Raw genomic sequence first — 11,177 nt, 5'->3', positions numbered from 1 at the left:
GATTTCCAATTTTGGTGGATTTATAATGGAATCGAATTTTAACTTTATTTTCGATAAAAGTTGATCATAACCAAACAATATTCGGTTGCCATAAGCATTAACTTTAAATTTTATCAAAAGGAACTGACACAATAATATGATCAGTGTTAATAATCTCTGTTATATTCAAACCAAGCATGGTACACATGTTGACAGTAGAGCTTACCACCGCGAGCATATCCGCCTTTTTGTCTATGCTTAACCATGCAACACAATGTTATATTCTACAAAAAGACAATTCTTCTCTTTCCAACGGGAATTTTCTACGAAGTTAACATGTCTGAGGCTATCTATACAAGGCCATTGAGAATATCAGCATGTACGAACGTTACATAATGTTCAGTATAATTGATAATGACACTTATTAACCTTATATCTTTCTTCTTCTGGCTGACGGAATGAAATATAAAAATAAAATAGGTTTATAAAATAAGAAACGATCACATTATAAATAAACTTCGCCAAAGATTAAAACTTTAGCTAACACGAGCTAAGATACTGGGTGTAGATTTTACCCCAATCATTGTTTCCCTTTTTCTCTTGTCGCCAAATTTTTATTTTATTTATTTATTTATTTTATTTTATTTATTTATCTTGTTTTTTTTTTGTTTTTTTTTGTTTTGTTTTCTTTATTATTGCTTTGGTTTTGTTTTTCTTGGATTTCTTTATTGTTTTTTTTGGTTGGGTGGTGGGGGGATGGGGGTGGGAAGGGGTTGTTTTTGTTTTTTCATGGACACTGATGGTAAAATGAAACTCAATAAATCTTCAAACAGTGAATCAATGAGTTCGTGAACATAAGAGTATCCGGGAAATTAAGGAAAATAACCTTCACCACGAAATAAGTGATTTTACATAACGAGGAAACAGCAAATAGAGTCTGTTTACAAAGAGTTTTGTTATTTGAAATAAACCACCTCACTCTCAACAATTTTACATTGATGTTATATCTTTCATATAACTTTACACAACTATCTCCGCTCAAGTAAAAATAATCAATAATGGAATGAATGTTAGCAGAAAGTATTCACAAGAACAAACAAGATGTTACGTTTAAAAAACGGAGTTAACAGTTCTGAAGCCTGGTAGCATTTTAATTTTTTTTATTCATATATGTTGAAGAGTTTCGCATTTGTTTGTTTGTTTGTTTTTGTTTTTGTTTTTGTTTTTTTTCATTTTCAGTAATGTCATCAGATATCTATATCATTGATAATACATAGAGGGGAAAACACCAGATGTGTCAGTTTTGAATTTATCTGTATCATCACCGGAGAAAAAACATTTGTTGGCAAATTTTTTGTTTAAAATTATAAATTTTTGATTAGAATATCTAATAAGGAAATGATTTTGTATGTACTGCAATGAAAAGTTTAATCAAGAAAATATGAAATCACACTGTAAATATACAGATCTGAAATTCCCAGTACTAATTATGTGTATACACCAGAGCAACAGTGCAAGTGAAATTTCGTGAACTTAATGTACCACATTGCACTTGACCTAGGACGTGATCGGGAATTTTATTTTACATCCCGACGCATCGTGCTGGTAAATTAAACTACACTGAACTTGAATTCCAATCTATTATTAAGATTGCAGGTGATACGCCCTGCTGGTGAACTTAGTCACTAGGTTTGCTTTAACATGCATATCTATTTTCTAATTAATTCGAAAAGTTCCTTTAAAATCATAATATATATGAAAATTTAGAAAGTTATCAAGCTAAGGGGCAAGTTCACTTGCCCATCTAGATTTTCACCTTTCTTTCGATTACTTTGAATTTTTCTCAGTCTCAGTCGCCTCCAAGGCTCCTAATAAAGGCCCTTAATTCTTTGTTTGACTCTACTGTACCTAACTTTACATTTTTGTGTACCAGTTTATATATCTAGGGTCATGGATCCGCCAAAAATATAACTTCTCTCTGGCGTGTGTATATGAAATGGTCGAAAATCAATAACATGATATCTTCAACAAAACAAATATTCCTCGAATGGTCATCTCAGTACTCTTCTCTGATGAAACCAAAATTGATCACATTACATTTGGTCTCTTATTCCTTTATAATCTTTCTACTCATTGTGATACATTTCTTTTGGTTCCGTTTGTTTCTTTTTAGGCAAGCAAACGGTCCTGTACATTTATATGACTTGATATTTTCGTAAAAATATTAAGTAAATAAACAACTTTGTGATAGAAGGCGAATGAAAGCATTTATAGATAGAAATTAATAAAAAAAAAACAACAAACAAACAAATAAATAAAAACATCAATGACCTTTTTATATCCCTGAGGCTGATTCTTAATTGAAAAATAGTTCATATCAGACTTTTCCTTAGCGAATTTCCTCACTAAATAATGAGTGACCGATCACGGGTTTTTTTTGGGTACTCTGGTTCCTCAAATAGGATTTCCAACAGTCGCTTCCATCATTGACGAGACTTAGACAGATGAAACAGATCAATGATTTCGTTAATTACATTTGACATTTTATTTGTTTCATACTGTTATTTATTCTAAATTTGTATTGAAAGGTTCTCTCCACTTTTGAGTCTTTTGTACAATATTTAGTTTACAAAATGAAACTTGTAAGAATGTATATTTGTGTTCTTTTGAAAGTCGTATGATCAACAAAAATATCTTGTTGTACGATATATAGACACATCGGTGATTTCCATGATGTGTGTTAATGTACTTCAAACCACTTGTATCATGCTATCATGACGTTCATGTGTACATGTATTTCAGGTTTATTATGTCGGTTCCGTTCAGTTAATTATCAACAAAAATGGATTTCTACATACAGAATCACAGGCCTGTCGTAAACATGAGGAGTATGTGTAGTCTGTTAAGGGCACATACACGATACTGCCATATTGATACATTCATCATCATACGGAGCTTGTAATTAGCTGGAGATTTACACGTCACCCTTCTCGGCCCTCTATTCTGATGAAATTGATAGCAGACCACATGAAACTGGGGTTCTTTATTTGTTTTGAATTTGCCAATCTTTTTTTCAGCTTTCTGTATCTCTAGGCCGGCGTCTCTATTAACGCTTACGCTTACGTTAAAATGTCAGTAAAGTTATTTGTGATATAGAAAACATTTCAAATGTGAAATAGAAGAATAACGAAACATAAGAAAAGTATACAACAAATAAATATTCTTTATTATATAGAAATAAACAATCCATGTTATGTTACATTTACAACAAATACAACAACCTATGATATGATAGACATTTATATTAAATGTGTACATGTATTTCAGACATTTCCTAAACGGACTTCCGCACTAAAGAACAACTATACTAGTTTGTATTTTTCCTGGATATGTAACACATGAACACAATACTGATACATCTGATTCGGTCTAACATGTACCAAATGAATTAGATGATACGGCGTACACTTTGTCAATGTCCACGTCGACAGGATCATCCTTGTAGATCATGATTAGAGGAATCCCTGGTTTCATCATTTTATTCACAGCCGCGAACTCTGTAGCAGACGAGTTTTCAAATGGACTAGAAAACCCGACTTTCTCTCCTGAGGGAACTTCACTTGCCAGATGACGAAATAAACCTTTCGCAACATTTTTGTCATCAGCATATAAAGGAGCGATCTGATTGTAGGAATCTTGGGATCTCAAAACACCGTACCCACACACCTTTCCATCGCGCATGGCTACATAGGTCCTGGACTTATCATGGTCTATCCAATTCCTCATGTAATCCTTTCTAGCTACTTTGTGAATATCTGTATCGTAATTTAACACATCGGACAGATTGGACTGTCCTATAGGAACCACAGTGAAATCCTCTTTGCCCTTGTTCTCACATGTCCGTTGATCTATGTGGCCGTAATTGTACCACGTCATATAAGCCTTGTTTGGCTTGACGCCGTGCTCCTCTTTGATCTTCTCTTGGTAATATGGCCACACAAATGTTCCCAGATTACTGCTGCCAACGGCCTGGTGGACTTTTCCGTATAATTGTAATCCGACATTGGAATTTCTGTATTCTTTCTTCACCATCCATAACCCCATCGTAGCTACGTCTTTGGTATGAGAGAGATATCCATGTGAACCTACAGACACAGAAAATTAAATCAGTCAGTGCTATGTTATAGATTATCTTCATTGATCTGTCGTCAGGATATTTTGTAAGAAATGTTCAAACCAATGAGTCGTTATTGAATTATAATAATTAATGATTAATTATAAGAATTATAATAAAGTTTAAAATCGCGACTTAAACGAAATGAAGCCAGTATATACATTGTAATACACTGTAATCCGATAAGGTTACAAGGTCGACATCAAACAGAGGTTGCGATTGATGTTTAAAAAAGGAAGACAAAATGAAAAATCTGTAATAAATCGACAAAAAGTAACAATTTACCTATAATTTCTCCGTCATCTTTCTCGGCCACAAAGAATCCTGTTGGGTCCGTTTTGAAGGCACATTCTGTGTACGCCTTCTCCATCACCCATTTTTCACTCTCCAGAATTTTATTTACAGCTGGTAAATCCTTATGTTGCATTTGTCGAATTTTGTACGACATTTGTCTTTCACTTTGTAAACTGCAAAATAATCAAAATACCGTCAATATGATACATTATTTATTTTTAAATCAATGTGTTACAGTCCTTTACAAGATTAAGTGTTAAAAACATATCATCAACAAAGGATTGAAGCATTAACACAAAACCCACTTCTGATTCACTGGTAGTGTCCAGGTTTTCTTTCAAAATGTTACTTTTTATAATTGGTTAAAAGTTGTGAATTAAAATTACCATTTGGTGAGAGGTCCAATGGCTGCTGTAGATCTTGGCAATCGTCGGACGAATGTACTGAACATGGTGTCAGAGAAAGAGAACCTCAGTTAGATATGAGCGAGTCGGTGAATTGGTTTGTGTCTGATATATGTTAAAACCCTACACGCTTTTATAATACAGTGAACAGGGAAGTGTGTTCTAAAAATAAACCGATGGAAAGTTCCAGAGAGGATACGTCATTTTTTCAAATGTACTGTCAGAGTACTTGTATATGATATAAAGATATATCCGGTAGTACACAGGACGATATGGACGATAATTCCCGACATCGCCTACAGCTTCCTTGAATTGGGATGAAAGACATCAATTCCAGAAGACTCCTACAGATGGCAGAATGGAGTCTAACTAACCTTTTGTCATCTATGTTACTTTTCCCATATAAAAGTGGTGAAGCTTTCAGTGAGTCCATTATTGTATATATGATAAAGTGTGTTATGTTCTTGGAATGACCGTTGTATGTTCGTGTAAGCTTCGATGTGATATTGATAAACTTAAGGCGACTACATAGTACTACCATTTAATAGGTGAAGTGTAAACTGCCTTAAGCGATATTTTTTCAAAACAGAAGAAATAATATTAATCGGTTTTACGGATTTCAATTCTTACAAAATTGTTTTCCTTCATACTGTAAATATTTCCGTAGCTTTGACAAATTGTTTCATCACATATTATATAAAGACAAACAAGTGAATAGTATATTTTAAAACAAATTAACAGTTAGCTTCAGTAGAGCCGAAAAAATAATTAAACTGCATTAGATAGCTGTTTTGTCCTATGACTCGTCAGTGATGCATTGAATCTAATTTTGAAAGCCCCGGAAGCGACTGAGAAACAATCCAAAGTGATCGAAAAAAAAGTCAAAATCTCAGTTGATTTTCTCTCGCCAGTGGACGCAATTGAAGCGTATGCTGAAGAAATCGGTTTTCCATTAAATAATTCCCCTTTATATTTCTGATTTTTTTTTTATTATTTGTGTATATGCATACCTTGTAAGCAATTCTTGCCAGATGATAACATAAAGCGGTATACTACAACGTCAAACAGCCTAATCAAAATGGTGTAGGGTTGTTGTCAAACGTGAAGCCAAACTATCTTACGTCAGATTACGTACAAATGATTAAAGTAATTCATTTCTAAATCGCCAGTCGGACGCGTTAGGGATAAGAAGTTTAAAACTTTCAGTAACTGAGATCTGACAAAGGTTACACAAATAAACACTGAAAATTTCATGTGTGGTGATAACATGTACGTTATATGTTGTTGCTGTAACATGTTTATTCACATCTCGTCGGATGTCGATGATTGTTGAAGCACTTGATACTTGCGGAAAGTATGTATCATGCGATACGTTACAACAAGACTCCTATTTCCAAAAGATAGATAAAATGTTTGTAATGTTTTGTAAAATAATTGCAACATGTAATTGTAATCAGAATTTTGTATTTATAGATAAAAACATGGCATTTCAAAACAATGTCAGCTAAGTACCCTTGTGAACAATAACTTCATTAGTTCATGTTATTTCCTCGATCTTCCAATAATTAGCAGAAATACACATTATTATTTTATTTTACAGGAAGCAATTTTCAAGACTAAGTGATTAAGTAGACTACACACACACTTTGTTCTAAACATATCAAAATAAAATACATTCTGTTTAGAAATCCAAATTATATATCAACTTGATATATTATTATTGAATCAGATTATGCAGAACGATATTATGATTTATATTTACTTCTGTTGTTATTTCATCTATTGTACATCCTTTGCTCTTTGGCTTTAGAAAAGGAATTACGCACATGAGAGACGACGATATAGCGATCCTGACGTCGTGACGTTAGGCGCGGACGTCCTGACCTAGGTCGATCGGCCAATCGCCCAGTTTCCTGAAGACAACTTACAAGAAGTTCTATGGTGGAAACATTAACACCGAAGTGCCTAGCAACCTGATTTTGCAGCTGTCCTTGCATCAGCATCTGAATATGACCCCTCTGAACGTCTGTGAGTCGTGCCATTCTTAAAACGAATCAAATTCTCAATTAATTTTAGGGAAGCAGTTGGTCTGTATAAAGACTAACGAAGAGTGACTTGACCAACGCTGCATGAGACCAGAACAACACGGTGCACGAGATTCTTGTTTTTTCCTTCCTCCATTTACCAGAGCTACGCACTGTACCGTGACTAAATTTTCGATATATGACAAGGTGTAATATGACCTAATTACTCAATCCACAAAGTTTCACTTTATTTGGAGAACGCGTTTTCAAAATATCGGAATAAATATTACCCTGCGTTTCTTTATCTTTTCAGTATGTATATTTTTTTATTGAATTTTTCGATTGCTGATACAAAAAATAAATGTTGACAGAATTTCAAAACAATTTATATTTATAAAATAACTAATTATCCAGTTTGTTCTATTTATAGACATATCAGTTATTTCCTTGACACGTGATATACGTAGTCTAAACAACTCGAGTCGTTTAAACGAGACATCAATTCGTATACGAACTCCCTTATTTATTTTTATATCAATTAACCCAATGTTTGTAATTAAAATAATGGCAATCAGGAGGTTTAGCTTAAGAAATATCAGACCGTAATATTTTTACTGAAATGTTACCAGAGATTCAAGACATCACATAAATTTTACCATTCTTTCAACATTGTGAAAGAGTATCAGTGAATATCAGTTGACTTTTATTGTTTGTTTTGATATAATTCTTTTTTGATAAATCGTTTACATTGACTACTAAACAAATAACATATTTTATTTGAAAAGTTGAGATGTCTTTTATTTCATCCATTTGTTTTTTGTTTTTGTTTTTGTTTTTTTTTTTTTTTTGTATTTTTTTTTTGACAAAAAATACATTTCCTTCACAGTTACAGTTTACCACTTCTTTCCGCCAATATCGAATTCATTCTTCTTCTACGTTTCAATACTTTAAACCCATAGCATCACTGACGATTCCTAGAAGAATGAAACAACGGTGTGACGTGGTTCCTTATTCGGCTTTAGAGTATGAAATTGTGTATTCAAATCTGACTTGAGAAACTTGTTCAGTCTTCAAGACTGCAGGTGGTACACGCCTGGTGATCTACTAGTCCCCTAGATCTTCGGTAATGTAAATGCCATCTTTTCAGTCATTTGAATAGTCTCACCGCTTCGAATACACAAATATATTTCGCTTCATTGAAAATTAATCAATTTTGAAAATATGACATTATACTGAATTAAGGATCTCCCAATGAGAATTATGAGATTCATAGCGAACAGTTTGGATTTCCTCAGTCGCTTTCATCACTGACGAGACTTAGAAAGACGAACTAGATCAATGGTTCAGTTAACTACATTTAACATTATTTGTTTCATACTGTTTTTATCCTGATCTTGTATTTGAAGGTTCTCTCCACTTTTGAGTCTTTTTTACTATATTTTTTTTACAATATATATCTGGTAAGGATGTACATTTGTGTTCTTTTGAAAGGCTCGATTGCTGTATTCTTTCACAAAAATAATATATTGAAAAAATTTCAGAAATATTTCTAGTGATATAAAATAATCAAATTTCGTTGTTTGAAAAAAACAAAATATCATGTCGTATTATATATAGACACATCAGTGATTTCCATTATGTGTATGTATGTACTGCAAACCACTTGTACCACGCTATCGTGACGTCCATGTGTATGTGGATTTCATGTTTATCATACAACCACTTAATGAATCTGAAAAAAATAACTTTTTTTAACGATATTAAATGAAAATGAAAATAATATATGTTTTAGTTATTTCTTATCAATTAATTATGAACAAAAATGGATTTCTAGAAACACAATCACAGGCCTGTCGTAAACGTGAGGATCATGTGTAGTTAAGGGACATACGCGATACTGCCATATTGATACCTTCATCATCACACAGAGCTTGTAATAAGCTGGAGATTTATACGTCACCCTTCTCGGCCCTCTATTCTGATGAAATTGATAGCAATGGGGTTCTTTATTTGTTTTGAATTTGCCAATCTACTTTTTCTACTTTCTGTATCTCTAGGCCAGCATCTCTATTAACGCATACGCTTACGTTAAAACGTCAATAAAGAGATTTGTGATATAGAGAACATTTCAAATGTGAAATAGAAGAATAACGAAACATAAGAAAAGTATACAACAAATAAATCTTCTTTATTATATAGAAATAAACAATCCATGTTATGTTACATTTACAACAAATAAAACAACCTATGATATGATAGACATTTATATTAAATAACATGGTGATGTATAATGTTAATATACTTTCACAACCTATTTACATCCCTGAGGCTTAATATATCAGCAAGAAGATTATGTAAAGGTTAAATGGCGGCGGTTTAGACCAGACATTTCCTGAACGGACTTCCACACTAAAGAACAACTATACTAGTTTGTATTTCCTTCTTGTCTTGGATATGTAACACATAAACACAACACTAATACATCTCATTCTGTCTAACATGTACCAAATGAATTAGATGATACGGCGTACACTTTGTCAATGTCCACGTCGACAGGATCATCCTTGTAGATCATGATTAGAGGAATCCCTGGTTTCATCATTTTATTCACAGCCGCGAACTCTGTAGCAGACGAGTTTTCAAATGGACTAGAAAACCCGACTTTCTCTCCTGAGGGAACTTCACTTGCCAGATGACGAAATAAACCTTTCGCAACTTTTTTATCATCAGCATATAAAGGAGCGATCTGATTGTAGGAATCTTGGGATCTCAAAACACCGTACCCACACACCTTTCCATCGCGCATGGCTACATAGGTCCTGGACTTATCATGGTCTATCCAATTCCTCATGTAATCCTTTCTAGCTACTTTGTGAATATCTGTATCGTAATTTAACACATCGGACAGATTGGACTGTCCTATAGGAACCACAGTGAAATCCTCTTTGCCCTTGTTCTCACATGTCCGTTGATCTATGTGGCCGTAATTGTACCACGTCATATAAGCCTTGTTTGGCTTGACGCCGTGCTCCTCTTTGATCTTCTCTTGGTAATATGGCCACACAAATGTTCCCAGATTACTGCTGCCAACGGCCTGGTGGACTTTTCCGTATAATTGTAATCCGACATTGGAATTTCTGTATTCTTTCTTCACCATCCATAACCCCATCGTAGCTACGTCTTTGGTATGAGAGAGATATCCATGTGAACCTACAGACACAGAAAATTAAATCAGTCAGTGCTATGTTATAGATTATCTTCATTGATCTGTCGTCAGGATATTTTGTAAGAAATGTTCAAACCAATGAGTCGTTATTGAATTATAATAATTAATGATTAATTATAAGAATTATAATAAAGTTTAAAATCGAGACTTAAACGAAATGAAGCCAGTATATACATTGTAATACACTGTAATCCGATAAGGTTACAAGGTCGACATCAAACAGAGGTTGCGATTGATGTTTAAAAAAGGAAGACAAAATGAAAAATCTGTAATAAATCGACAAAAAGTAACAATTTACCTATAATTTCTCCGTCATCTTTCTCGGCCACAAAGAATCCTGTTGGGTCCGTTTTGAAGGCACATTCTGTGTACGCCTTCTCCATCACCCATTTTTCACTCTCCAGAATTTTATTTACAGCTGGTAAATCCTTATGTTGCATTTGTCGAATTTTGTACGACATTTGTCTTTCACTTTGTAAACTGCAAAATAATCAAAATACCGTCAATATGATACATTATTTATTTTTAAATCAATGTGTTACAGTCCTTTACAAGACTAAGTGTTAAAAACATATCATCAACAAAGGATTGAAGCATTGACACAAAACCCACTCCGGATTCACTCTTAGTGTCCAGGTTTTCATTCAAAATGTTACTTTTTATAATTGGTTAAAAGTTGTGAATTAAAATTACCATTTGGTGAGAGGTCCAATGGCTGCTGTAGATCTTGGCAATCGTCGGACGAATGTACTGAACATGGTGTCAGAGAAAGAGAACCTCAGTTAGATATGAGCGAGCCGGTGAATTGGTTTGTGTCTGATATATGTTAAAACCCTACACGCTTTTATAACACAGTTAACAGGGAAGTGTGTTCTAAAAATAAACCGGTGGAAAGTACCAGAGAGGATACGTCATTTTTTCAAATGTACTGTCAGAGTACTTGTATATATGATATGAAGATATATCCGGTAGTACACAGGACGATATGGACGATAATTCCCGACATCGCCTACAGCTTCCTTGAATTGGGATGAAAGACATCAATTCCAGAAAGACTCCTACAGATGGCAGAATGG

At 33.7% G+C, this 11,177-nt stretch overlaps 2 protein-coding genes across 2 annotated transcripts; both read right to left on the bottom strand.

Annotated features, from left to right (window-relative positions):
* Positions 1 to 3,332: 3,332 nt before the first annotated feature.
* On the bottom strand, positions 3,333 to 4,910 carry LOC132563793 (holothin acyltransferase-like). Its single transcript, XM_060228544.1, has 3 exons — positions 4,834 to 4,910; positions 4,439 to 4,620; positions 3,333 to 4,124 (listed from the first exon to the last, which is right to left on the bottom strand). The coding sequence occupies exons 1-3, from the start codon at positions 4,896 to 4,898 to the stop codon at positions 3,409 to 3,411; spliced, it is 963 nt and encodes a 320-aa protein (XP_060084527.1). The 5' UTR covers positions 4,899 to 4,910; the 3' UTR covers positions 3,333 to 3,408.
* Positions 4,911 to 9,044: 4,134 nt separating this feature from the next.
* Positions 9,045 to 10,871, bottom strand: LOC132563792 (holothin acyltransferase-like). The gene is made up of 3 exons (XM_060228543.1): positions 10,795 to 10,871; positions 10,400 to 10,581; positions 9,045 to 10,085 (listed from the first exon to the last, which is right to left on the bottom strand). The coding sequence occupies exons 1-3, from the start codon at positions 10,857 to 10,859 to the stop codon at positions 9,370 to 9,372; spliced, it is 963 nt and encodes a 320-aa protein (XP_060084526.1). The 5' UTR covers positions 10,860 to 10,871; the 3' UTR covers positions 9,045 to 9,369.
* Between the last annotated feature and the right edge of the window lie 306 nt (positions 10,872 to 11,177).

This window comes from Ylistrum balloti, unplaced genomic scaffold (genome assembly GCF_031769215.1).
Source record: "Ylistrum balloti isolate Yb309-2 unplaced genomic scaffold, AGI_CSIRO_Ybal_v1 Utg371864, whole genome shotgun sequence".
NCBI lineage: Eukaryota > Metazoa > Mollusca > Bivalvia > Pectinida > Pectinidae > Ylistrum > Ylistrum balloti.
This window is presented reverse-complemented; position numbering and strand designations above follow the sequence as displayed.

Bases quoted from the DNA above. Each gene is read 5' to 3' on its own strand.
- LOC132563793 (XM_060228544.1), bottom strand. From the start codon at position 4,898: ATGTTCAGTACATTCGTCCGACGATTGCCAAGATCTACAGCAGCCATT. The intron at 4,621-4,833 runs GTAATTTTAATT...ATTATTTTGCAG, and splicing joins ATTGGACCTCTCACCAAATG to TTTACAAAGTGAAAGACAAA. The intron at 4,125-4,438 runs GTAAATTGTTAC...CTGTGTCTGTAG, and splicing joins AGATGACGGAGAAATTATAG to GTTCACATGGATATCTCTCT.
- LOC132563792 (XM_060228543.1), bottom strand. From the start codon at position 10,859: ATGTTCAGTACATTCGTCCGACGATTGCCAAGATCTACAGCAGCCATT. The intron at 10,582-10,794 runs GTAATTTTAATT...ATTATTTTGCAG, and splicing joins ATTGGACCTCTCACCAAATG to TTTACAAAGTGAAAGACAAA. The intron at 10,086-10,399 runs GTAAATTGTTAC...CTGTGTCTGTAG, and splicing joins AGATGACGGAGAAATTATAG to GTTCACATGGATATCTCTCT.